The sequence below is a fragment of the Ranitomeya imitator genome, chromosome 10, assembly GCF_032444005.1.
Source record: "Ranitomeya imitator isolate aRanImi1 chromosome 10, aRanImi1.pri, whole genome shotgun sequence".
Taxonomy (NCBI): domain Eukaryota; kingdom Metazoa; phylum Chordata; class Amphibia; order Anura; family Dendrobatidae; genus Ranitomeya; species Ranitomeya imitator.
In genome coordinates, this window is record NC_091291.1 from 7,070,678 (window position 1) to 7,096,956 (window position 26,279).

At 51.5% G+C, this 26,279-nt stretch overlaps 2 protein-coding genes across 2 annotated transcripts; one reads left to right on the top strand and one right to left on the bottom strand.

Annotated features, from left to right (window-relative positions):
* Window positions 1–615: 615 nt before the first annotated feature.
* Window positions 616–18,230, top strand: LOC138651763 (ATP-dependent RNA helicase DDX19A). Its single transcript, XM_069742234.1, has 12 exons — window positions 616–732; window positions 6,825–6,885; window positions 9,150–9,266; window positions 12,765–12,900; window positions 13,598–13,690; window positions 13,788–13,890; window positions 14,934–15,048; window positions 15,279–15,456; window positions 15,530–15,767; window positions 15,968–16,130; window positions 16,211–16,402; window positions 16,792–18,230. Exons 1-12 carry the CDS (start codon window positions 676–678, stop codon window positions 16,851–16,853), a joined length of 1,515 nt encoding a protein of 504 aa, XP_069598335.1. The 5' UTR covers window positions 616–675; the 3' UTR covers window positions 16,854–18,230.
* Window positions 18,231–21,074: 2,844 nt separating this feature from the next.
* Window positions 21,075–24,927, bottom strand: UBXN10 (UBX domain protein 10). The gene is made up of 2 exons (XM_069741145.1): window positions 24,857–24,927; window positions 21,075–22,227 (listed from the first exon to the last, which is right to left on the bottom strand). Exon 2 carries the CDS (start codon window positions 22,210–22,212, stop codon window positions 21,490–21,492), a length of 723 nt encoding a protein of 240 aa, XP_069597246.1. The 5' UTR covers window positions 22,213–22,227; window positions 24,857–24,927; the 3' UTR covers window positions 21,075–21,489.
* Between the last annotated feature and the right edge of the window lie 1,352 nt (window positions 24,928–26,279).

Below are 26,279 nucleotides of genomic sequence, written 5' to 3' on the forward strand. Positions count from 1 at the left end.
GAGCCTTGTGGTCTCCACCTGTAACACTGGGGCCAGGACAGAGCCTTGTGGAGCTCACCTGTAACACTGGGGCCGGGACAGAGCCTTGTGGTCCCCATTTGTAACACTAGGGCCAGGACAGAGCCTTGTGGTCCCCACTTGTAACACTAGGGCCAGGACAGAGCCTTGTGGTCCCCACCTGTAACACTCTTCCAATTAGATCTGCAACCATTTATTACCATTCATTGCGTTCGATCACTGAGCCAGATATAAATCAACCATGCTCTCCATCTCGGCGCTTGCTCCTTTACCCCTTAGGAGCTGCTCTTTTTCTTCTCAGCCTCTGCTCCTCTCCACCTCTGCTCCTCTCCACCTCAGCCCCTGCCCCTCAACTTGGCCCTTGCCCCTCTCCTCCTCAACCCCTGCTCCGACTCCTCTCCTCCCTGCTCCGGTCTCCATGGTAATAGAGCTTTGCCTCGTCCTATCACTTTATGTCATGTGACCTTCCTCACCTCAAGGGATTGGTGGAGAATGGAACATCTGTTAGTTGGAACTGAAGTTCTGGGTCTCTTCTTCTAGCCGGGCGGATATCTAAGGAGCACCAGGGCGGAGCGGAGCTGCATTACCATTGGTTGGGGGCGGGCGGAAGCAGTGGTTTGTTCTTGTGGAGATTCCGGTGTTGGAAGCTGAAGCACGATGGCGACTAATTCCTGGGCGCTGGCGGTGGACGAGCAGGAGGCGGCGGCTGATTCGGTGAGAGAGAGGCGGTCTCTGCGGTGTCCCCTCTAACCCCGGTCTCCGGCATCACACCCGGGCTCCCCGCACTGTCCACCCGGAGCCACGTGTGTGGGGAGCCGGAGCTGCAGATTCCCGCAATGTCTGAGGAAGGCCCCGCCAGTCCCGTCCACTAGACCCCACAATGTCCCCTGGAGACCCCACAAAATAGCGACGATGGCGGCAACATATACAGCAACAGTCCATAGGAAATAAGTCAGTGCACAGCAGAATAGTGAGTGCAGCTCTGGGGTATAATACAGGATATAACTCAGGATCAGTAATGTAATGTATGTACACAGTGACTGCACCAGCAGAATAGTGAGTGCAGCTCTGGAGTATAATACAGGAGGTAACTCAGGATCAGTAATGTAATGTATGTACACAGTGACTGCACCAGCAGAATAGTGAGTGCAGCTCTGGGGTATAATACAGGATGTAACTCAGGATCAGTAATGTAATGTATGTACACAGTGACTGCACCAGCAGAATAGTGAGTGCAGCTCTGCAGTATAATACAGGATGTAACTCAGGATCAGTAATGTAATGTATGTACACAGTGACTGCACCAGCAGAATAGTGAGTGCAGCTCTGCAGTATAATACAGGATGTAACTCAGGATCAGTAATGTAATGTATGTACACAGTGACTGCACCAGCAGAATAGTGAGTGCAGCTCTGGGGTATAATACAGGAGGTAACTCAGGATCAGTAATGTAATGTATGTACACAGTGACTGCACCAGCAGAATAGTGAGTGCAGCTCTGGAGTATAATACAGGATGTAACTCAGGATCAGTAATGTAATGTATGTACACAGTGACTGCACCAGCAGAATAGTGAGTGCAGCTCTGGAGTATAATACAGGATGTAACTCAGGATCAGTAATGTAATGTATGTACACAGTGACTGCACCAGCAGAATAGTGAGTGCAGCTCTGGGGTATAACACAGGATGTAACTCAGGACCAGTAATGTAATGTATGTACACAGTGACTGCACCAGCGGAATAGTGAGTGCAGCTCTGGGGTATAATACAGGATGTAACTCAGGATCAGTAATGTAATGTATGTACACAGTGACTGCACCAGCAGAATAGTGAGTGCAGCTCTGCAGTATAATACAGGAGGTAACTCAGGATCAGTAATGTAATGTATGTACACAGTGACTGCACCAGCAGAATAGTGAGTGCAGCTCTGGGGTATAATACAGGATGTAACTCAGTATCAGTAATGTATGTACACAGTGACTGCACCAGCAGAATAGTGAGTGCAGCTCTGGGGTATAATACAGGAGGTAACTCAGGATCAGTAATGTAATGTATGTACACAGTGACTGCACCAGCAGAATAGTGAGCGCAGCTCTGGAGTATAATACAGGATGTAACTCAGGATCAGTAATGTATGTATGTACACAGTGACTGCACCAGCAGAATAGTGAGCGCAGCTCTGGAGTATAATACAGGATGTAACTCAGGATCAGTAATGTAATGTATGTACACAGTGACTGCACCAGCAGAATAGTGAGCGCAGCTCTGGAGTATAATACAGGATGTAGCTCAGGATCAGTAATGTAATGTATGTACACAGTGACTGCACCAGCAGAATAGTGAGTGCAGCTCTGGGGTATAATACAGGAGGTGACTCAGGATCAGTAATGTAATGTATGTACACAGTGACTGCACCAGCAGAATAGTGAGCGCAGCTCTGGGGTATAATACAGGAGGTGACTCAGGATCAGTAATGTAATGTATGTACACAGTGACTGCACCAGCAGAATAGTGAGCGCAGCTCTGGAGTATAATACAGGATGTAGCTCAGGATCAGTAATGTAATGTATGTACACAGTGACTGCACCAGCAGAATAGTGAGTGCAGCTCTGGGGTATAATACAGGAGGTGACTCAGGATCAGTAATGTAATGTATGTACACAGTGACTGCACCAGCAGAATAGTGAGCGCAGCTCTGGAGTATAATACAGGATGTAGCTCAGGATCAGTAATGTAATGTGTGTACACAGTGACTGCACCAGCAGAATAGTGAGTGCAGCACTGGAGTATAATACAGAATGTAACTCAGGATCAGTAATGTAATGTATGTACACAGTGACTGCACCAGCAGAATAGTGAGTGCAGCTCTGGAGTATAATACAGGAGGTGACTCAGGATCAGTAATGTAATGTATGTACACAGTGACTGCACCAGCAGAATAGTGAGTGCAGCTCTGGAGTATAATACAGGAGGTGACTCAGGATCAGTAATGTAATGTATGTACACAGTGACTGCACCAGCAGAATAGTGAGTGCAGCTCTGGGGTATAATACAGGATATAACTCAGGATCAGTAATGTAATGCATGTACACAGTGACTGCACCAGCAGAATAGTGAGTGCAGCTCTGAGTATAATACAGGATGTAACTCAGGATCAGTAATGTAATGTATGTACACAGTGACTGCACCAGCAGAATAGTGAGTGCAGCTCTGGAGTATAATACAGGAGGTAACTCAGGATCAGTAATGTAATGTATGTACACAGTGACTGCACCAGCAGAATAGTAAGTGCAGCTCTGGGGTATAATACAGGATGTAACTCAGGATCAGTAATGTAATGTTTGTACACAGTGACTGCACCAGCAGAATAGTGAGTGCAGCTCTGGAGTATAATACAGGATGTAACTCAGGATCAGTAATGTAATGTATGTACACAGTGACTGCACCAGCAGAATAGTGAGTGCAGCTCTGGGGTATAACACAGGATGTAACTCAGGACCAGTAATGTAATGTATGTACACAGTGACTGCACCAGCGGAATAGTGAGTGCAGCTCTGGGGTATAATACAGGATGTAACTCAGGATCAGTAATGTAATGTATGTACACAGTGACTGCACCAGCAGAATAGTGAGTGCAGCTCTGCAGTATAATACAGGAGGTAACTCAGGATCAGTAATGTAATGTATGTACACAGTGACTGCACCAGCAGAATAGTGAGTGCAGCTCTGGGGTATAATACAGGATGTAACTCAGTATCAGTAATGTAATGTATGTACACAGTGACTGCACCAGCAGAATAGTGAGTGCAGCTCTGGGGTATAATACAGGAGGTAACTCAGGATCAGTAATGTAATGTATGTACACAGTGACTGCACCAGCAGAATAGTGAGCGCAGCTCTGGAGTATAATACAGGATGTAACTCAGGATCAGTAATGTATGTATGTACACAGTGACTGCACCAGCAGAATAGTGAGCGCAGCTCTGGAGTATAATACAGGATGTAACTCAGGATCAGTAATGTAATGTATGTACACAGTGACTGCACCAGCAGAATAGTGAGCGCAGCTCTGGAGTATAATACAGGATGTAGCTCAGGATCAGTAATGTAATGTATGTACACAGTGACTGCACCAGCAGAATAGTGAGTGCAGCTCTGGGGTATAATACAGGAGGTGACTCAGGATCAGTAATGTAATGTATGTACACAGTGACTGCACCAGCAGAATAGTGAGCACAGCTCTGGGGTATAATACAGGAGGTGACTCAGGATCAGTAATGTAATGTATGTACACAGTGACTGCACCAGCAGAATAGTGAGCGCAGCTCTGGAGTATAATACAGGATGTAGCTCAGGATCAGTAATGTAATGTATGTACACAGTGACTGCACCAGCAGAATAGTGAGTGCAGCTCTGGGGTATAATACAGGAGGTGACTCAGGATCAGTAATGTAATGTATGTACACAGTGACTGCACCAGCAGAATAGTGAGCGCAGTTCTGGAGTATAATACAGGATGTAGCTCAGGATCAGTAATGTAATGTGTGTACACAGTGACTGCACCAGCAGAATAGTGAGTGCAGCACTGGAGTATAATACAGAATGTAACTCAGGATCAGTAATGTAATGTATGTACACAGTGACTGCACCAGCAGAATAGTGAGTGCAGCTCTGGAGTATAATACAGGAGGTGACTCAGGATCAGTAATGTAATGTATGTACACAGTGACTGCACCAGCAGAATAGTGAGTGCAGCTCTGGAGTATAATACAGGAGGTGACTCAGGATCAGTAATGTAATGTATGTACACAGTGACTGCACCAGCAGAATAGTGAGTGCAGCTCTGGGGTATAATACAGGATATAACTCAGGATCAGTAATGTAATGCATGTACACAGTGACTGCACCAGCAGAATAGTGAGTGCAGCTCTGAGTATAATACAGGATGTAACTCAGGATCAGTAATGTAATGTATGTACACAGTGACTGCACCAGCAGAATAGTGAGTGCAGCTCTGGAGTATAATACAGGAGGTAACTCAGGATCAGTAATGTAATGTATGTACACAGTGACTGCACCAGCAGAATAGTAAGTGCAGCTCTGGAGTATAATACAGGATGTAACTCAGGATCAGTAATGTAATGTATGTACACAGTGACTGCACCAGCAGAATAGTAAGTGCAGCTCTGGAGTATAATACAGGAGGTAACTCAGGATCAGTAATGTAATGTATGTACACAGTGACTGCACCATCAGAATAGTGAGTGCAGCTCTGGAGTATAATACAGGATGTAACTCAGGATCAGTAATGTAATGTATGTACACAGTGACTGCACCAGCAGAATAGTGAGTGCAGCTCTGGAGTATAATACAGGATGTAACTCAGGATCAGTAATCTAATGTATGTACACAGTGACTGCACCAGCAGAATAGTGAGTGCAGCACTGGGGTATAATACAGGATGTAACTCAGGATCAGTAATGTAATGTATGTACACAGTGACTGCACCAGCAGAATAGTGAGTGCAGCTCTGGGGTATAATACAGGATGTAACTCAGGATCAGTAATGTATGTACACAGTGACTGCACCAGCAGAATAGTGAGTGCAGCTCTGGAGTATAATACAGGATGTAACTCAGGATCAGTAATGTAATGTATGTACACAGTGACTGCACCAGCAGAATAGTGAGTGCAGCTCTGGGGTATAATACAGGATGTAACTCAGGATCAGTAATGTAATGTATGTACACAGTGACTGCACCAGCAGAATAGTGAGTGCAGCTCTGGAGTATAATACAGGATGTAATCAGGATCAGTAATGTAATGTATGTACACAGTGACTGCACCAGCAGAATAGTGAGTGCAGCTCTGGGGTATAATACAGGAGGTAACTCAGGATCAGTAATGTAATGTATGTACACAGTGACTGCACCAGCAGAATAGTGAGTGCAGCTCTGCAGTATAATACAGGATGTAACTCAGGATCAGTAATGTAATGTATGTACACAGTGACTGCACCAGCAGAATAGTGAGTGCAGCTCTGGGGTATAATACAGGATGTATCTCAGGATCAGTAATGTAATGTATGCACACAGTGACTGCAGCAGCAGAATAGTGAGTGCAGCTCTGCAGTATAATACAGGATGTAACTCAGGATAAGTGAAATATTCGGTTTCCAGGTGTTCCTGTGCCTCTTTATATTTCCCTTTTTTCCGCCCTGTGTTCCTGTGTTTCTCCTTCTATAAACATCTCGTCACATAGAAGCTGGGGGGCCTGATGCCGATCACTGGCTGATGGGAGGAACAGGGGTTTGGATCAAAATAAAATAATTCCATGAATGTACAGAGCTGCCCGGAGCCTTCGTGTGCCCCTTGCGGCTCGGTCTCTGTGCTGCTCGTCCCTCATTCCTCCTCCTGTGTTTATGGCTGTGACGTTTGTTCTCGGCCTCCAGTGTGAGCGAGGAATCTTATTTCACTTATATGAGGATTTCTGGAAGTTTCTTTTGCTTTTTTTTGGTTCTTTCCTCACAATCTCTGCTTATTGACTGTGAATAGATTAATTCTTTACATCGGGAGGATGAGACGTCTGTGCAGTTATTACCCCTGACTGCTGAGGTTTTGTCACAATGTAGTTGTCTTATCAGCTTCCGTTTAATTGTGTAGTTATTCTTCCCTGCAATCGATTGTATATTGCTGATACATTGTAACAAATGCCAGCAGCACGTGCAGGACGGGGCTGAATGTCCTGAATCGCTGTCCGTGAAATGGCCGCTAATGTTCTGACCGTTCTTTCTCTTCTTCCTCAGTTCAACAAACTGCAGCTGAAAGATGAGAAAGTCCAACAAGCGCCTCAACCGGAGAATAACGGTGAGTACGAGCCTGTCCGCTGTGTCCGGTCTCACTTATTCCCATCATTGTGGATCTTTAGCTCCGGCCATACTGGGGGCTATGGAAAGTTATTTGGGGGGTTATTGCATCTCATCCTGACTGCATAGCTGCCCCCGGAGCAGACACCCCACCATGTGATAACCGGCTTCTGATGTAAGTTCCTGCATTGACTTTTCTATTGTCACACCATGTGAATATTGGACTTAGTAGAAGGGAACAAGACCCCATGTCTCTGCATCTGCTGACTGCTTCATGGTCGCATCTCACATATAGGGCAGGTGCATACGAGCGTTTAAGTAAAAATTCTCCGTTTCATTCAGAACACTATGATGATTTTTTTCCAACTTGTTATTTGTGTACAATCTTATTTATTTATTTTTTTTGACATCAGCAAATATAAATAATTTACATTTTTAGATGCTATTTTGTGGCGTCCTCATACTGTTTTGTGCGTCTCCATCTTGTCATGTGCTGCTCCCATTCTGCGCCCCCATCCTGTCATGTGCTGCTCCCATCCTGCGCCCCTGTTCTGTCATGTGCTGCTCCCATCCTGCGCCCCCATCCTGTCGTGTGCTGCTCCCATTCTGCGCCCCCATCCCGTCATGTGCTGCTCCCATCCTGCTCCCCCATCCTGTCATGTGCTGCTCCCATCCTGCTCCCCCATCCTGTCATGTGCTGCTTCCATCCTGCGCCCCCGTTCTGTCATGTGCTGCTTCCATCCTGCGCCCCCGTTCTGTCGTGTGCTGCTCCCATCCTGCTCCCCCATCCTGTCATGTGCTGCTCCCATCCTGCTCCCCCATCCTGTCATGTGCTGCTTCCATCCTGCGCCCCCGTTCTGTCATGTGCTGCTTCCATCCTGCGCCCCCGTTCTGTCGTGTGCTGCTCCCATCCTGCTCCCCCATCCTGTCATGTGCTGCTCCCATCCTGCTCCCCCATCCTGTCATGTGCTGCTTCCATCCTGCGCCCCCGTTCTGTCATGTGCTGCTTCCATCCTGCGCCCCCGTTCTGTCGTGTGCTGCTCCCATCCTGCGTCCCCATCCTGTCATGGCTGCTCCATCCTGCGCCCCCGTTCTGTCGTGTGCTGCTCCCATCCTGCGTCCCCATCCTCTCATGGCTGCTCCATCCTGCGCCCCCATCCTGTCCTGTGCTGTTTCCATCCTGCGCTTCCGTCCTGTCGTGTGCTGCTCCCATCCTGCGCCCCCGTCCTGCCGTGTGCTGCGCCCCCGTTCTGTCGTGCGCTGCTCTCATCCATATGCCCCATATGCTGCTCCATAGCATAATATACCCCGTATGCTGCTGCTGTGATTTAAAAAAAAAAGTGACATACTCACCTCATCTCTGGGGGTCAGGTGCCGGGGGCCTGAGCAAGTGGGGACATCGGCACTTGCGATATTCACCTGTCCCCGTTCCACCGCCGTGCACCGCTGTGCCTTCCGCGTCCTCTGGCTGTGACTGTTCAGTCAGAGGGCACGCACTATCCACGTCATCACACCCTCTCACCTGAACGTCACAGCGCGGCGGTGGAGCGGGGACAGGTGAATATCGCAATGCTCTCCCTCCTGGCACGTCCCTGCTTCTCCGTCGGAGATTGCTGTATGTGGTCAGTGCTAACACACACCGCAATCTCCTGGGCCAGAATTCTCATTCCCGGATGCCTCACTCTGTGGGGTCCAGACTGCGCAGGCGCTTGTGCAGTCTATAAAGGCTTCGGACAGATATATATATATTAAAAAATCCAACTAAAAATAAACCTACATGCAGATTCAGTAATTGAAGAAAATCGCTCCTCTGTACCCCGCCATTGAAGAACACCGGTCCTGGCGATGTCCCTGTTTTTTACGGACCTCGCTCGGATTGGCGATACACTCTTGTGAACTTATCCCTGGAACAAATAAGAGGAAGGAGCGGAAATTGATTCAGTTCACATGATAACGGCCTGTGGTATAGATTGTACAGACAGGGTTGGTTATCTGGGGAGAAGCAGCAAAAGGGGCGTCAAATATACAGCGGTAGAATAGTAATGTGGGATTGAAACAAGACGTGCATTTTCTCTGGTTCGTGGCCGGGGAGGCTCTTCTGACGCCGGGGGAGGCTTCTATGTGACGGAGAGGCCGTGCTTGGGAAGTGACGTGAGCTGGTGTTGAGCAGCTGAACTGTGCGGCACAGAGATATTTTGCTGATCTGACAACACTGAACAGAGGAACCTCCAGGTACTGACATCTGCTCCCCTCTCGTTATCACAGGCACCGCTCCAGCAGATAATGGCGAAACAGAGAAGACGAGCAACGCAACAGAGAAGACGAGCAACGCAGCAGAGAAGATGAGCAACGCAACAGAGAAAACAGAGGAGGACGAGAAAGGTGAGCAGCCGGGCGACCAACCGGGTCCTCTACCATTAGCAGGAGACCAACATGGCGCAGAGCCCCTGATTCCAGCTATGTGTCACTTACCGGGATTTTTATTGCAGTTTTGATGAAATCTCTGTTGCTGTAGATGTAGCAGTGCTCTGATTGCTGAGCTCTGTATAATCCTCCCCATTTACTGAGCTTCATGCAACAACCTGGTGACAGATTATCTTCTAAATGTAAAGTATAATGCAGATTGCAGACGGTTATTCCACAATGGCCAGCCTGTAACAATGCAGCACTTCAGGTATGACGACGTGTACGTGCTGCGCTCCCCACCCCCGCGCCGTCCATTATCTCTGCATTCCCACTACGACCAGTCCTGGAGTGGTGCCAAGTGTCCCTGTCTCTGCTGGGGTCATTTTGACCCTCTCCTTGGTTTATAGCGTTTGCTTCCCTCCTCGCCTGATCCCGCCGGCTGCGCCCCCATTCACTGTCCCCTGTTCACCTGTGGTGGGGGTTACTGGCGGCGGCCTCAGTGGGCTAGGAGCTCTGGAGATCCCATTGACGGTCATCACCTCTATTACCATTGGCCACACACGTTTCTTAAAGGGACACTGTCACCTGAATTTGGAGGGAACAATCTTCAGCCATGGAGGCGGGGTTTTTGGGTTTTTGATTCACCCTTTCCTTACCCGCTAGCTGCATGCTGGCTGCAATATTGGATTGAAGTTCATTCTGTGTCCTCCGTAGTACATGCCTGCACAAGGTAATCTTGCCTTGCGCAGGCGTGTACTATGGAGGACAGAGAATGAACTTCAATCCAATATTGCAGCCAGCATGCAGCTAGCGGGTAAGGAAAGGGTGAATCAAAAACCCAAAAACCCCGCCTCCATGGCTGAAGATTGTTCCCTCCAAATTCAGGTGACAGTGTCCCTTTAAAGGAGAAAGCTTCCAGCCTGGCGCCACCCGTCCAGTTTTCTGTCTTTTACGCTCCACTCTCTGGCGCGCTTTCTCCTGAGATTGTGGCTGAAGTCAATGTCGCTGTATTTGATGCTGGAAGGTGAAATTCTGTGCGATCGTCAATCCCCTTAAAAATTCCCATCTAATTAATAATATGGGCGGATCACTGTGGATAGCGGCTATATTGTAATACTAAGTGTAAAGCGCTCGACCAGAATTGATGACTTTCTGAGATCCTCGCCAGGAAAGCCTTAAACATTGCTCTGTGTGCTGTGAGATCCCCTCCTGGTTGTAGCTACTCGTTGTGGAGATGGAGGCCCTGGAAGAGGCCACAGAAAAGCCTCCTGAGAGAATCCAGTGCTCGTCCTGCACAACAGATAAAGGATGTACAGGAAGATATCTCTGCAGGACGGGGGGAACGGTGGTGCAAGTGGACCGAGCTGAGGTTATGAAAAATGAGCGGTGCTCCCCACCAGGGGCTGCTCCTCCTGTACCCCTCACCTTCCTCCCCACCAGGGGCTGCTCCTCCTGTACCCCTCACCTTCCTCCCCGCCAGAGGCTGCTCCTCCTGTACCCCTCACCTTCCTCCCCGCCAGAGGCTGCTCCTCCTGTACTCCTCACCTTCCTCCCCGCCAGAGGCTGCTCCTCCTGTACCCCTCACCACCTTCTCTACCTGAGGCAGTTCCTCCTGTACTCCTCACCTTCCTCCCCGCCAGAGGCTGCTCCTCCTGTACCCCTCACCTTCCTCCCCGCCAGAGGCTGCTCCTCCTGTACCCCTCACCTTCCTCCCCGCCAGAGGCTGCTCCTCCTGTACTCCTCACCTTCCTCCCCGCCAGAGGCTGCTCCTCCTGTACCCCTCACCTTCCTCCCCGCCAGAGGCTGCTCCTCCTGTACCCCTCACCTTCCTCCCCGCCAGAGGCTGCTCCTCCTGTACCCCTCACCTTCCTCCCCGCCAGAGGCTGCTCCTCCTGTACTCCTCACCTTCCTCCCCGCCAGAGGCTGCTCCTCCTGTACCCCTCACCACCTTCTCTACCTGAGGCAGTTCCTCCTGATCCTCTCCCCTTCCTCCGAGCCTGGGGACGCTCCTGAACCCCTTCTCCCCCCCCCCATCCGCCTCCTTCCAGTCCCGGGGCCACGCCTTCTGAACCCCCTGCTGTTGCCACTCCTGAGTCCCCCTCTTCCTCCCTGTCTGAGGCTGTTCCTCCTGACCTGGTTGTGCTACCCTTCCTGATCCCCTTCCTTGCTGCCTAGGTCTGCTGCCCTACCTGAACCCACTCCTCCCTGCCTGGGTCTGCTGCCCCTCCAAGACTCTTTCCCCTTCCTCACTGCCTGGTCTGCTGCCCTTCCTGGATCCCTCTCCTTCCTCCCTGGTTGGGTCTGCTGCCCCTCCTGGACCCCTCTCCTTCCTCCCTGGTTGGGTCTGCTGCCCTTCCTGGACCCCTCTCCTTCCTCCCTGGTTGGGTCTGCTGCCCTTCCTGGACCCCTCTCCTTCCTCCCTGGTTGGGTCTGCTGCCCCTCCTGGACCCCTCTCCTTCCTCCCTGGTTGGGTCTGCTGCCTCTCCTGAACCCCCTCCCCTTCCTCCCTGGTTGGGTCAGCTGCCCCTCCTGAACCCCCTCCCCTTCCTCCCTGGTTGGGTCTGCTGCCCCTCCTGGACCCTCTCTCCTTCCTCACGGGTTTGTGCCGTTCTTCAGGGGTACTTGTACTTGGTTGTGTGTGAATTTCAGAGACGATGAAGCACCCGTACATAGATTGAGGTGGATAGAAATGAGACCCTGGGAGACTGTTAATGGGTTCGCCCCAGTGGAGGCCGGGGGGCTGTGAAGGGTCTTCATAGAAGCTGGACCATCGGGACCCTGACGGCTGGAATCGTGCCGGTGTCGCTTATATTTGAGGAGCGAAGACTGCTCTGCGGGGGAGAAATGAAGTGCGGCTCGCCATGTGCTGTATGAGGGGCTACGGTCACATGTCACAGCTTCCCACAGCTATCAATGGCAGACAGCGGATGAATCTGCGCCTCGGCGCTGGCTGTATAACGCAGCCGCCACCAGCCATCCCGGAGCCTGTATACACCTGTAATGCCATCCTCTGATCGCCCTGTGTGTGTGATGGCAGCCGGATGGATACGGTCACATATGACGGGTGTGATGCCTGGTGCATGACTAGTCAGGTGATGGAAGAAGCCCCCTCTCCCCTTCCTGGATGCCACAGTCATGGTGGTCCTGGCTGTTAGAGGATTTGTCCACTACTGTCCGAGCCGTAAAGTAATCAAGCCCTCTTCTACATCCGGCGCTTGGTCACATTGTTGTACCGTGGCAGCGCTGCATCCAGTCAGTGGCTGCAGCCAATCACTTCCCTAGGAGGAAGCTTGGTGTAACCTGAGCCTGGAATGGCGTCGGTGTGGGGCGCAGGTTTCTACATGGGGGGGATCCACAGCATGTAAGAAGGGGTTGTCCACCTAGTGCAGCGTGAATGAGGGGGCTCCAGCTGGCGGGACCCCTGATGTTTCCCCCGTCCTTTCCTCCATTCATTGTCTCCTTCTCTCCCCCCAGAGGATAAAGCCGCTCAGTCTCTGCTGAACAAACTGATCCGAAACAACCTGGTGAACACGACCAACCAAGTGGAGGTCCTGCAGCGAGACCCCAACTCCCCGCTCTACTCCGTCAAGTCCTTCGAGGAGCTGAGGCTGTAAGTGGGTGGTCCTGACCTGGAAATGGGGGGGGGGTAAATCCAAACTGCAAAACTACAACTCCCAGCATACCCCCCCATAGCCAGAGGTTATTAGGGCATTCTGGGAGTTGTAGTTTTTCAACAAAGTCTGCACCCGGGGCTGTTAAAAGCACCTTTGGGCTTTTTTTTTTTTCTTTATTGGTGCTACGGACCCCCATCATTTCAATAATGCAGCCATTTGTTCCACGGTGGTCACGCACGTCCTGGCGGCAGATGCTTCTAGATCTTCTCCTCGATTCTGCGGCTTTTTTCTCGCTCAGGAACGTGAAGGAGCAGCGCTAATTACATTACGGAGCCAAATCTCCGGCCTGGGTCTCCATGGTAACCATCTCCGAGCGAGCCCGCCACCCCTGCGCGGAGGCACTGGGGCCTGTAATAGCGGCTTCTCCTTAATGATGGCGTCGGCCCCCCGGACAGATGTGATCCTTTTATTAATCTGCGCAATTTCTTTTCATATTGCTGGAATCTCGTCAATAAAAAAACTAATCAATAAACGTACTCTGACCTCAATATAAGCAGCGAGCGGGGTCTCGGGTCACACGGCGGGTTATATGGGGTGTGGAAATATTACTTGCTCATTAAAGATCCATCTCGGCGGTATCGCCCCCCGCTCTGCTGTTTCTGGTAGCTTGACCCTTCGGTTTTGTCTTTGCAGGAAGCCCCAACTGCTACAAGGAGTCTACGCCATGGGATTCAACAGACCTTCCAAAATCCAGGAAACCGCGCTGCCGATGATGCTGGCCGAGCCGTAAGTGGCCACTCGGGGGTGTGAGAACTTCTGCACTGGGGTTAATGTTCACACAAAGTACAAAGCGTTCTAACAGGAACTCGTCTGTGTCTTACAGATCACAGAATCTGATCGCTCAGTCACAGTCTGGCACAGGGAAAACGGCCGCCTTCGTACTGGCCATGCTGTCCAGGATCAACGCTGCAAACACCTATCCACAGGTGACTGTCCGCATTACATCCTGCATTATACTCCAGAGCTGCACTCACTGTGTACATACATTACTGATCCTGAGTTACCTCCTGTATTATACCCCAGAGCTGCACTCACTATTCTGCTGGTGCAGTCACTGTGTACATACATTACATTACTGATCCTGAGTTACATCCTGTATTATACTCCAGAGCTGCACTCTCTATTCTGCTGGTGCAGTCACTGTGTACATACATTACTGATCCTGAGTTACCTCCTGTATTATACCCCAGAGCTGCACTCACTATTCAGCTGGTGCAGTCACTGTGTACATACATTACATTACATTACTGATCCTGAGTTACCTCCTGTATTATACCCCAGAGCTGCACTCGCTATTATGCTGGTGCAGTCACTGTGTACATACATTACATTACTGATCCTGAGTTACCTCCTGTATTATACCCCAGAGCTGCACTCACTATTCTGCTGGTGCAGTCACTGTGTACATACATTACATTACTGATCCTGAGTTACATCCTGTATTATACTCCAGAGCTGCACTCACTATTCTGCTGGTGCAGTCACTGTGTACACACATTACATTACTGATCCTGAGTTACATCCTGTATTATACCCCAGAGCTGCACTCACTATTCTGCTGGTGCAGTCACTGTGTACATACATTACATTACTGATCCTGCGTTACCTCCTGTATTATACTCCAGAGCTGCACTCACGATTCTGCTGGTGCAGTCACTGTGTACATACATTACATTACTGATCCTGAGTTACCTCCTGTATTATACTCCAGAGCTGCACTCACTATTCTGCTGGTGCAGTCACTGTGTACATACATTACATTACTGATCCTGAGTAACATCCTGTATTATACCCCAGAGCTGCACTCACTATTCTGCTGGTGCAGTCACTGTGTACATACATTACATTACTGATCCTGAGTTACATTAGTTATATATGACTGTACACAGTATGTGCACCAGCAGAACAGTGAGTGCAGCTCTGGAGCAGAACGCTCTGGCTCACGTCGCCCTGCTCTGTGTCTCCGCAGTGCCTGTGTCTTTCTCCTACATATGAACTCGCTCTGCAGACTGGTAAAGTCATTGAACAGATGGGGAAGTTCTACCCGGAGCTGAAGCTGGCGTACGCTGTGCGAGGGAACCGATGTGAGTGCTCTGCTGGTGTTGGCAGATGAGGTCGGGTTTCAGACCAGGTTCCTCGTCGTTACGCCCTGTGAGATTCCCTGCTGGAAAATCTCTACTTTTTTGTCACTTATTCTGTAGTCAGAATGTGGCTTCAATTTTTTAAAAAGAGTAGTTTAACATCTTCACGACATCCGCCGTATATGTATTGCGTAGGTCTGAAGCGGGTGTGTGACTGTTCTCTGTCCCCACAGTGGAGCGCGGCCATAAGCTGCAGGAGCAGATAGTCATCGGGACCCCCGGGACCGTGCTGGACTGGTGCTCCAAGCTGCGGTTTATAGACCCCAAGAAGATTAAGGTGTTTGTGCTGGACGAGGCCGATGTGATGATCGCCACACAGGGTCACCAGGACCAGAGCATCCGCATCCAGAGGTGAGCGCGGGGCACGTAGAGGCCGCTGCAGCGGGGACTGCACAGAGGGGTGACCAGACCTTGCATGTTGCAGGATGCTGACCAAGGACTGCCAGATGCTGCTGTTTTCCGCCACGTTTGAAGACTCGGTTTGGCGATTTGCTCAGAAAGTCGTCCCTGAGCCCAACATTATAAAGCTGAAGCGAGAGGAGGAGACGCTGGACACGATCAAGCAGTTCTATGTGCTCTGCAGTAACCGGGAGGAGAAGTTCCTGGCCCTGTGCAATATCTACGGGTCCATAACCATCGCACAGGCCATGATCTTCTGCCACGTGAGTGTTGGATGGAAATGGTTAATCACATCGGAGCTGTGCCTGTACCGCAGAGCCGATATCCGAGATGACTAGTCCGCTGTCTAACCCCGTAGATGCTGAAGTCCTGAGTGACGGTGTCATCTAGGTGGTTAGACGATGGAGAGAAACTGTTCCTCGTCGCAGCACCCGCGTATAATGGTGCACAATATTCTCTGCAGACACGGAAAACTGCGTCCTGGCTTGCGGGTGAGCTGTCTAAAGAAGGCCACCAGGTGGCGGTACTGAGTGGCGAGATGATGGTGGAGCAGAGAGCAGCCGTGATCGACCGATTCCGAGATGGCAAAGAAAAGGTTCTGGTCACCACCAACGTGTGCGCCAGAGGTCGGTAAAGCCCCCCCCTACCGCCAGGACCATGTAGGCATCGGGTCTAGTGTGGGTGACCCGTCTTCCTCTAACTCCAGGTATCGATGTGGAACAGGTCTCCATCGTCATCAACTTCGATCTTCCTGTGGATAAAGATGGAAATCCAGACAACGAGACTTATCTGCACAGAATCGGACGCACCGGGCGCTTTGGAAAGAGAGGTATCGCCGTCAACATGATCGACAGCAATCACAGTATGAGCATCCTGAAACAGATCGAGCAGCACTTCAGTAAGTAACGGCGCGAAACGGCGCTGAGCGAGGAGTAAGGGAGGTCTGTGGGGCCGCCGGGTGATCAAAGGATTACTGGGGTCTAAATCTGTGCCATGAGGGCGGTGGTACCTGTCACTGTGGCTCCTGTGGGCGTCCCGGTTACAGTGAGAAACTAAAAAAAAAAAAGTTATTTAGGAGTTAAAGAGTTTTCTTTACTCCTACCCAGAAATGGGGCACAATAAAAAAAATCATTTTATAGACAGTTTTATTTGTGTCGCTGGAAAAGTTCGTTTTGGTTCTTAGAACCGCGACTAGATAAATTTGTAGTTAGAAGAAGGAGCCGCGTCCAGATGGAGTGGCCTCCTGTGCCCCCTCACCGCCGCTCATGTCACTTCTGTCTCTTGTAGAGAAACCCATCGTGAAGCTGGACCCAGATGATATCGACGAGATTGAGAGAATCGCCAGCTGAACAGATCTCCGCCTGCCGCCTCCCGACCTCCAGGATTGTTTCTCAGGATGTCACACTGCAGACGACATCCGAACCGGGACGTGGGACATCCTTGTTTTTAGGATAGTGTTAAAGGAGTTCAAGAATTTTTTTTTTTTTTCCCCTCCCCTCTTATGGACCAGGCATTAACCCTTTTTTGCTTACTCTTAAATTGGGGTTAATCAATTGCACTTCTCAGACTCCCCACTTGGTACTGTACTACCTGCTTAATCACGATGAAATTTTACCTGTACAGTCCAGACCTTGGATGGTGGCCTCCTGTATGGTGGCCGCCTGTGCGGTCTTGACCCTGGATGGTGGCCGCCTGTGCGGTCTTGACCCTGGATGGTGGCCGCCTGTGCGGTCTTGACCCTGGATGGTGGCCGCCTGTGCGGTCTTGACCCTGGATGGTGGCCGCCTGTGCGGTCTTGACCCTGGATGGTGGCCGCCTGTGCGGTCTTGACCCTGGATGGTGGCCGCCTGTGCGGTCTTGACCCTGGATGGTGGCCGCCTGTGCGGTCTTGACCCTGGATGGTGGCCGCCTGTGCGGTCCTGACCCTGGATGGTGGCCGCCAATCACATGAATTGCTTTTTTTCCTTTCCATGTTTTTATTTGGTCCCTCTCGCCCCCTGCTCTGAACTCCAGGTGGGGTACAGCTATTTATTTAGGCTCTTATCAATACTTCACTATGGACTTAATTACTCTTTTAGCTTTATTATCCAGTGACTTTTGTCGATGGGAGTCCCAGCAATTTCCTGCTCGGTGGGTACAACATGCTGGGATGGGATATCTTGGATCACGCTGAGATTAAATGACAGCAAACAAGACCTCACGCCGTGGAGAAAACAAAGCCGCCTTTAAATGGATTACCAGACGCCATCGGTTTTGCATCAGGAGCCGAGTGACGTTGCACAGACACAATGCCGTTCGCCTCGTTGTGCGAGAGTGATGGCGTTGGACAACCCCTTTAAGGTGATCGTGATCCATGGTGCCCTAAGCACTCCTCCTGCTGCAGGCACGATGACCAAGGACAGAAAGGCCTGTCGCCATTATCACTGGGTTCCTCCCCCGCCCCTCTTCACCTATTTCCTTTTTAGCTGTTTGGTTCGTTAAGAAAAAAAAAATCGCTTCAGACAAGAAGCAGGAAATTCTTTTACAAAGTAAAATTTAAAAGCAAAAATTAAAGAGCGCGATCTGTACCTAAAGTTTTAGGAAAAAAATAATGGACGATTTCAATACGACAATGAGAAAAATTAGCAGGAATGATGGTCAGCAGCGCGACGTTCGCGGGGAGGGACGGACTCCTGCGGCTCCGATGTTTTCTTATGTTTGAATAAAGAATGTTATGACACCGGTGATCGGCAGCGTCCATTGTGCTCATTACCGGCGTCCTCCATGCAAATGGATTTTGCTTTAGATGCTAAAACGCGTTGTCAAAAAAAAGCCATTGCCAAAAAAAGTGATCCTGCCGGCAACAAAGAAAAAAACAAAAGTTACATTCCCTCGCTGCAGATTTTGTTTCAGAAAGTTCTGATCTATCACATTCGTGTCAGCCAACAAAAAGGTCAAACATTTCTGTATCAAAATCTGCACCGTGTGAATTCACGTGGAAAATATTTGATTCTTTCGTCTGTTGATCTCAGCAGCCGTAATTTATGATGTTAAGCCAGAATCAGTCTCCTTCCCCCTCTGGCAGCTGTCACTGTGGTCTCTTTTTATCTCCATGATAACAGGAGTGTTCTCATTGTATGGAAGAGGCTGCTCCTTTCCTGACAAGCAGGCAGAAAATGATTGATGGTGGCTGCTCCAGAGTGTCTCTGTGCATTGATCACTGAGCGTGTGTGTCCTCCAGTGCTCTGCTCTTTAGCTGGAGGGGACTGAGCGTGTGTGTCCTCCAGCGCTCTGCTCTTTAGCTGGAGGGGACTGAGCGTGTGTGTCCTCCAGCGCTCTGCTCTTTAGCTGGAGGGGACTGAGCGTGTGTGTCCTCCAGCGCCCTGCTCTTTAGCTGGAGGGGACTGAGCGTGTGTGTCCTCCAGCGCCCTGCTCTTTAGCTGGAGGGGACTGAGCGTGTGTGTCCTCCAGCGCCCTGCTCTTTAGCTGGAGGGGACTGAGCGTGTGTGTCCTCCAGCGCCCTGCTCTTTAGCTGGAGGGGACTGAGCGTGTGTGTCCTCCAGCGCCCTGCTCTTTAGCTGGAGGGGACTGAGCGTGTGTGTCCTCCAGCGCCCTGCTCTTTAGCTGGAGGGGACTGAGCGTGTGTGTCCTCCAGTGCCCTGCTCTTTAGTCTAGGTGCACATTACACTGAACAGCAGGTGCCGCTGTACTCTGACTTTCCTTTATTGATGGGATGATCCCTTTTATTCGCTCGCGCCTCTTTGGGGGCAGAAGACACTTTCTATACATAAATGAACTGATGCTGGAGAGAAAACTGGTCCAATCTGTTTATTAGGTGCGATTAGCAGAAGTAACGAGCGCACGGCAAACACGCAGGATCAGCGGAGGACGGAGAGGAGCGGTGCTGGTGCTGCACCATGTGGGCCGGGGTGACGCTGAAGGACCTCTGTGTGCCCCAGAACGTAGCGGTGTGAGGAGTGTTTGGAAAGGCCACTTGCTGGGAGTTGTAGTTTTGCCACATTATATGCGGCAGATCCCACCACCTTGTAATTCAGTTCTTTCTGATGATGGACAATATTTTTTTGGTCTTAGGTGCCATGGATTCTCTGCACCCAAAACACTGCACAGTGGACGTCGGCCGATTAATAATACAATCGCCGGGATATTCGGGGCTCATCCTGCAGATCTGGTAAGATGAGGAATCGGCGAAAGAGCGACTCCTGCACGTACTGAACTATACGGATGTCACGGGATCGGCACCCGCAGTGCGTCTAATACTCGTCTGGTGTACACAAGACCATGCGTGCTGCCTGGCGGCGCCATCTTGTCTGAGGGTTGGAGGGCCGCAATATATATATATATATATATATATATATATATATATATAAAAAAGATCTTGGCGTCCGAATAAAGTCCCTGAGCCGAACTCCCAGACCAGTACAAAGGCTACTGGCCCTGCACCCAGCTTTACCAGGGCACCGAAAAGAGTGTCTAATGATGTGAAAAGCTGGGTTACACGTGATACTCCGAGCCCAGCACCCGGCTCTTGTACACTCAGAAAAATGTCTACAACAGGACCCCACAGCAATGTTACCAAGCAGACCGCAGTATGGCCCACGCCAACTGCAGGGTACGTGACCTCCTGAAGATGATGGGTGACACCCGCCACCTGCAGGGTCCGTGACCTGAAGATGATGGGTGACACCCGTCACCTGGAGGATCCGTGACCTGAAGATGATGGGTGACACCCGCCACCTGGAGGACCCGTGATCTCCCGAAGATGATGGGTGACACCCGCCACCTGCAGGGTCCGTGACCTCCCGAAGATGATGGGTGACACCCGTCACCTGGAGGATCCGTGACCTCCTGAAGATGATGGGCGACACCCGTCACCTGGAGGATCCGTGACCTGAAGATGATGGGTGACACCCGTCACCTGGAGGATCCTTGACCTCCTGAAGATGATGGGTGACACCCGTCACCTGGAGGATCCTTGACCTCCTGAAGATGATGGGTGACACCCGTCACCTGGAGGATCCGTGACCTCCTGAAGATGATGGGTGACACCCACCATCTGCAGGGTTCGTGACCTGAAGATGATGGGTGGCACCCGCCACCTGCAGGTTCTGGGACCTCCCGAAGATGATGGGTGACATCCGCCACCTGCAGGGTCCGTGACCTCCCGAAGATGATGGGTGACACCCGCCACCTGCAGGGTCTGTGACCTCCCGAAGATGATGGGTGACACCCGCCACCTGGAGGATCTGTGATTTCCCGAAGATGATGGGTGACACTCGCCACCTGTAGGGTTCGTGACCTCCCGAAGATGATGGGTGACACCCGCCACCTGGAAGGTCTGTGACCTCCTGAAGATGATGGATTACACCTGCCACCTGGAGGATCTGTGACCTCCCGAAGGTGATCGGTGACACCTCCTGAAGATGATGGGCGACACCCACCATCTGGAGGGTCCATGGCCTTCCGAAGATGGTGGGTGACATCCCCCACCTTTAGTGTCAGTGGTATCTTTATTACTGATAGATGGTACCCAACGTCTGGAAAGTCTGTAACTTCTTGAAGACACTGGGTATCATTTGGGGAATCCGTGACTTTAATATAATGGGTGCCACCCCCTTACCTGTAGGGTCAGTGACTTGTTTAAGATGAATGGTGGCACCTGGACGATCGATGATCTAAAGGTGATCTAGTGCACCCCCAATTAGGAGCGTCTGTGGCCTCCTGAGGACAATGGGTGGCACCCCCAATTAAGATTGTTGCCTCCTCGTGCTATTGAAAGGCACTGACCTCTGGGAGGGTCTGGGACCTCCTGAAGTTGCTGGGTAGCATCCAATGCCTGGAACACAATGGTTCTGTCAGGATTCGTGGACTTATGGGGGATTTCCATTTTTGGGGAGAGGGGGTGACGCTACACAGCCTTGTCATGGACTGGCATTTGGGTTCGTGGTTGCGGGTCCCACCACTGGACTATGGTATATACAGTCAGGTTCAGTCTCTCTCCAGCCGGTGGATGCACAGCACAGACTTGTTGGGGATCCCGCACTCCTGGAGGGTCCGGCTGAGGTCTGTGAAGCTTCTCCTTGGCACCTCCATTGACTCCACACTGCAGTCCTTACACGAGGTCCCCGTCTTCTGCTCTGCCGCTGCCAGGATGGTGAACAATGTGTCCGAGGGGCGGAAGAATTGCTCAAACCTCTGCCCGGAGTGGGACCTGACGGCCAGGAGCAGCCGGGGCTCCTGTGTGGACGGCGGCTCCTGCACTTTCACCTCACAGTCCTCCATGTTGGTTTGGCCGCTGTCCTCTTCTCCACTTCGCTGCCGGTAGAGGATCTTGGTGCTGTGGCGATCGCGGACCTTGGAGGCCAGCCTCATGGCGCTGGCTCTATGCACCAGGTCATCCTCTGCGCTGTCTCCACCGCCCACTGCCCCAATGGAGGGGAGGACACGGTAGCGGTTGAGGCTGGAGGATGGGGGTCTGTACGGAAGTTGATGGAGAAGCTCCGGGACATCATCCCTGGGACTGGACAGCGCTCGTGCTGAAGACACCCTGGGGGTGGGCGACATGCGACAGGGGGAGACCTCCATGCTGTGGGCAGTGCCCTGTGGGGTGGTCCTGGTGCGACCTTTGGCAGATTTGGGTCTCGTGACGTGCATCCTCCGGAGCGGCTCCCCTGCACCACGAGAATTCAGGCCGGTCGGAGCGGACGCCATCTCTATTCACCGGACCTGGAAGAAAAGGCGCCAAGTCAGTGTCCTCCATAGCAAAGTGCCCCGGAACCTACCCCGTACCTTCTCCCCAACATAGCAAACCTGAGAGGGGGCCCCTGTATGTGTTCCCCAAATGTCATCAGTGCCGCCCGAACCTACCCCGTACCTTCTCCCCAACATAGCAAACCTGAGAGGGGGCCCCTGTATGTGTTCCCCAAATGTCATCAGTGCCCCCCGAACCTACCCCGTACCTTCTCCCCAACATAGCAAACCTGAGAGGGGGCCCCTGTATGTGTCCCCCAAATATCATCAGTGCCCCCCGAACCTACCCCGTACCTTCTCCCCAACATAGCAAACCTGAGAGGGGGCCCCTGTATGTGTTCCCCAAATGTCATCAGTGCCGCCTGAACCTACCCCGTACCTTCTCCCCAACATAGCAAACCTGAGAGGGGGCCCCTGTATGTGTTCCCCAAATGTCATCAGTGCCCCCCGAACCTACCCCGTACCTTCTCCCCAACATAGCAAACCTGAGAGGGGGCCCCTGTATGTGTTCCCCAAATGTCATCAGTGCCCCCCCGAACCTACCCCGTACCTTCTCCCCAACATAGCAAACCTGAGAGGGGGCCCCTGTATGTGTTCCCCAAATGTCATCAGTGCCCTGCGAATCTACCAAGGTGCATTCTCCCCAACATAGTAAACCTGAGAGGGGCCCCTGTATAATGTGTCCCCCAAATGTCATCAGTGCCCCCCGAATCTACCCCGTACCTTCTCCCCAACATAGCAAACCTGAGAGGGGGCCCTGTATAATATGTCCCCCAAATGTCATCAGTGCCCTGCGAATCTACCAAGTGCCTTCTCCCCAACATAGCAAACCTGAGAGGGGGCCCTGTATAATGTGCCCCCCCAAATGTCATCAGTGCCCCCCAAATCTAGCCTGTGCCTTCTCCACAATATAGCAAATCTGAGAGGGGGGCCCCTGTATAATGTGCCCCCCCAAATGTCATCAGTGCCCCCAGAATCTACCCCGTACCTTCTCCCCAACATAGCAAACCTGAGAGGGGGCCCCTGTATGTGTTCCCCAAATGTCATCAGTGCCCTGCGAATCTACCAAGGTGCATTCTCCCCAACATAGCAAACCTGAGAGGGGGCCCTGTATAATGTGTCCCCCAAATGTCATCAGTGCCCCCCGAATCTACCCCGTACCTTCTCCCCAACATAGCAAACCTGAGAGGGGGCCCCTGTATAATATGTCCCCCAAATGTCATCAGTGCCCCCCGAATCTACCCCGTACCTTCTCCCCAACATAGCAAACCTGAGAGGGGGCCCCTGTATAATATGTCCCCCAAATGTCATCAGTGCCCCCCGAATCTACCCCGTGCCTTCTCCCCAATATAGAACCTGAGAGGGCCCCTGTATAATGTGCCCCCCAAATGTCATCAGTGCCCCCCGAATCTACCCCGCGCCTTCTCCCCAATATAGAACCTGAGAGGGCCCCTGTATAATGTGCCCCCCAAATGTCATCAGTGCCCCCAGAATCTACCCCGTGCCTTCTCCCCAATATAGCAAATCTGAGAGGGGCCTCGTATAATGTGCCCCCCCAAATGTCATCAGTGCCCCCTGAACCTACCCTGTGCCTTCTCCCCAATATAGAACCTGAGAGGGGGCCCCTGTATAATATGTCCCCCAAATGTCATCAGTGCCCCCCGAATCTACCCCGTGCCTTCTCCCCAATATAGAACCTGAGAGGGCCCCTGTATAATGTGCCCCCCAAATGTCATCAGTGCCCCCCGAATCTACCCCGCGCCTTCTCCCCAATATAGAACCTGAGAGGGGCCTCGTATAATGTGCCCCCCAAATGTCATCAGTGCCCCCCGAATCTACCCCGCGCCTTCTCCCCAATATAGAACCTGAGAGGGGCCTCGTATAATATGTCCCCCAAATGTCATCAGTGCCCCCCGAACCTACCCCGCGCCTTCTCCCCAATATAGAACCTGAGAGGGGCCTCGTATAATGTGCCCCCCAAATGTCATCAGTGCCCCCCGAATCTACCCCGCGCCTTCTCCCCAATATAGAACCTGAGAGGGCCCCTGTATAATGTGCCCCCCAAATGTCATCAGTGCCCCCCGAACCTACCCCGCGCCTTCTCCACAATGTAAAGAACCTGAGAGGGGCCTCGTATAATGTGCCCCCCAAATGTCATCAGTGCCCCCCAAACCTACCCCGCGCCTTCTCCACAATGTAAAGAACCTGAGAGGGCCCCTGTATAATGTGTCCCCTGTCCCGTATGTAACCCCCAGCCTGTATACTGTGCCCACATGTGATCTCGGTGCACCCCAATACTCCATACAGTTGGGGACCCCCACTTTGCGCCCCTCGTCCTGATCTTAGGGCTCCGCAGGGGGCGCCCTCCGACTTCTGCGTCATCAGCACCCCACCATACACAGTGACCACACACCCCTATAGATGGTTCATTCCTGCAGAACGTCTCATAATCTGCTACGGTTGATGGGAATCATCCATCAATTAATGGGGGTGCGACAACACCGGCTCTCTAACCTGCCTCTTCCACCCGCATATAAACCGCCCGTCACCCGCAGCCTGTCCGGTAACCAGTCTACTCGCCACTAACAAACCGCCCCAGGGTCACCTGTGCACGGACGCTCTTATCGCCGCCATCTGGGAGTCCAGTAGCAGCTAGTAAACAACCCTATCTCCCGGGGTAACCGTGCGTCACTCGAATCTCGACGTCATCGCGTTTTACAACGCCTCAGCTGCGACAGATGTCGCCGTTATAGCGGCCGCCATGTTGTTGGTTGGCTACAGTCAGGGTAGAGGCCGACATCGTAACCAGGTGACGTCACAGAAAGAGGCGGAGCCTCTTCATTATTTCCATTGCAGACCTGAAACTGAGAGGACGGAGGCGCTGAGGGCTTATAAAGGGGCTGCTGCATGTTGGGGGCTGCACAGGGCTAATCACAGAGAGAACAGGCTCCTTGCAGTTCTTGTCCCTGGTAAAGTTTGAACCCAGCACTGGGAACCAATAGTGCTAACCACTGACCACTGTGCTGCCCTATATATAGTCCTAGATGGTGGCCCGATACGCACCGGGTATTCTAGAATGTGCATGTCCACATAGTATATTGCCCAGTCACGTAGTATATTGCCCAGCCACGTGGTATATTGCCCAGCCACGTAGTATATTGCCCAGCCACGTAGTATATTGCCCAGCCACGTAGTATATTGCCCAGCCACGTAGTATATTGCCCAGCCACGTAGTATATTGCCCAGCCACGTAGTATATTGCCCAGCCACGTAGTATATTGCCCAGCCACGTAGTATATTGCCCAGCCACGTAGTATATTGCCCAGCCACGCAGTATATTGCCCAGCCACGTAGAATATTGCCCAGCCACGTAGTATATTGCCCAGCCACGTAGTATATTGCCCAGCCACGTAGTATATTGCCCAGCCACGTAGAATATTGCCCAGCCACGTAGTGTATTGCCCAGCCACGTAGTATATTGCCCAGTCACGTAGTATATTGCCCAGCCACGTAGTATATTGCCCAGTCACGTAGTATATTGCCCAGCCACGCAGTATATTGCCCAGTCACGTAGAATATTGCCCAGCCACGTAGTATATTGCCCAGTCACGTAGGATATTGCCCAGCCACGTAGTATATTGCCCAGCCACGTAGTATATTGCCCAGCCACGTAGTATATTGCCCAGCCACGTAGAATATTGCCCAGCCACGTAGAATATTGCCCAGCCACGTAGAATATTGCCCAGTCACGTAGTATATTGCCCAGTCAAGTAGTATATTGCCCAGTCACGTAGGATATTGCCCAGCCACGTAGTATATTGCCCAGCCACGTAGTATATTGCCCAGCCACGTAGTATATTGCCCAGCCACGTAGTATATTGCCCAGCCACGTAGAATATTGCCCAGCCACGTAGAATATTGCCCAGCCACGTAGAATATTGCCCAGCCACGCAGTATATTGCCCAGTCACGTAGAATATTGCCCAGCCACGTAGTATATTGCCCAGTCACGTAGAATATTGCCCAGCC

Excerpts from the sequence above, each read along its gene's own strand:
- LOC138651763 (XM_069742234.1), top strand. The coding sequence starts at position 676 with ATGGCGACTAATTCCTGGGCGCTGGCGGTGGACGAGCAGGAGGCGGCG. Across the intron at positions 6,886-9,149 it reads GCCTCAACCGGAGAATAACG|GCACCGCTCCAGCAGATAAT; the intron begins GTGAGTACGAGC and ends TCGTTATCACAG. Across the intron at positions 15,768-15,967 it reads AGGCCATGATCTTCTGCCAC|ACACGGAAAACTGCGTCCTG; the intron begins GTGAGTGTTGGA and ends TATTCTCTGCAG.
- UBXN10 (XM_069741145.1), bottom strand. The coding sequence starts at position 22,212 with ATGGCGTCCGCTCCGACCGGCCTGAATTCTCGTGGTGCAGGGGAGCCG.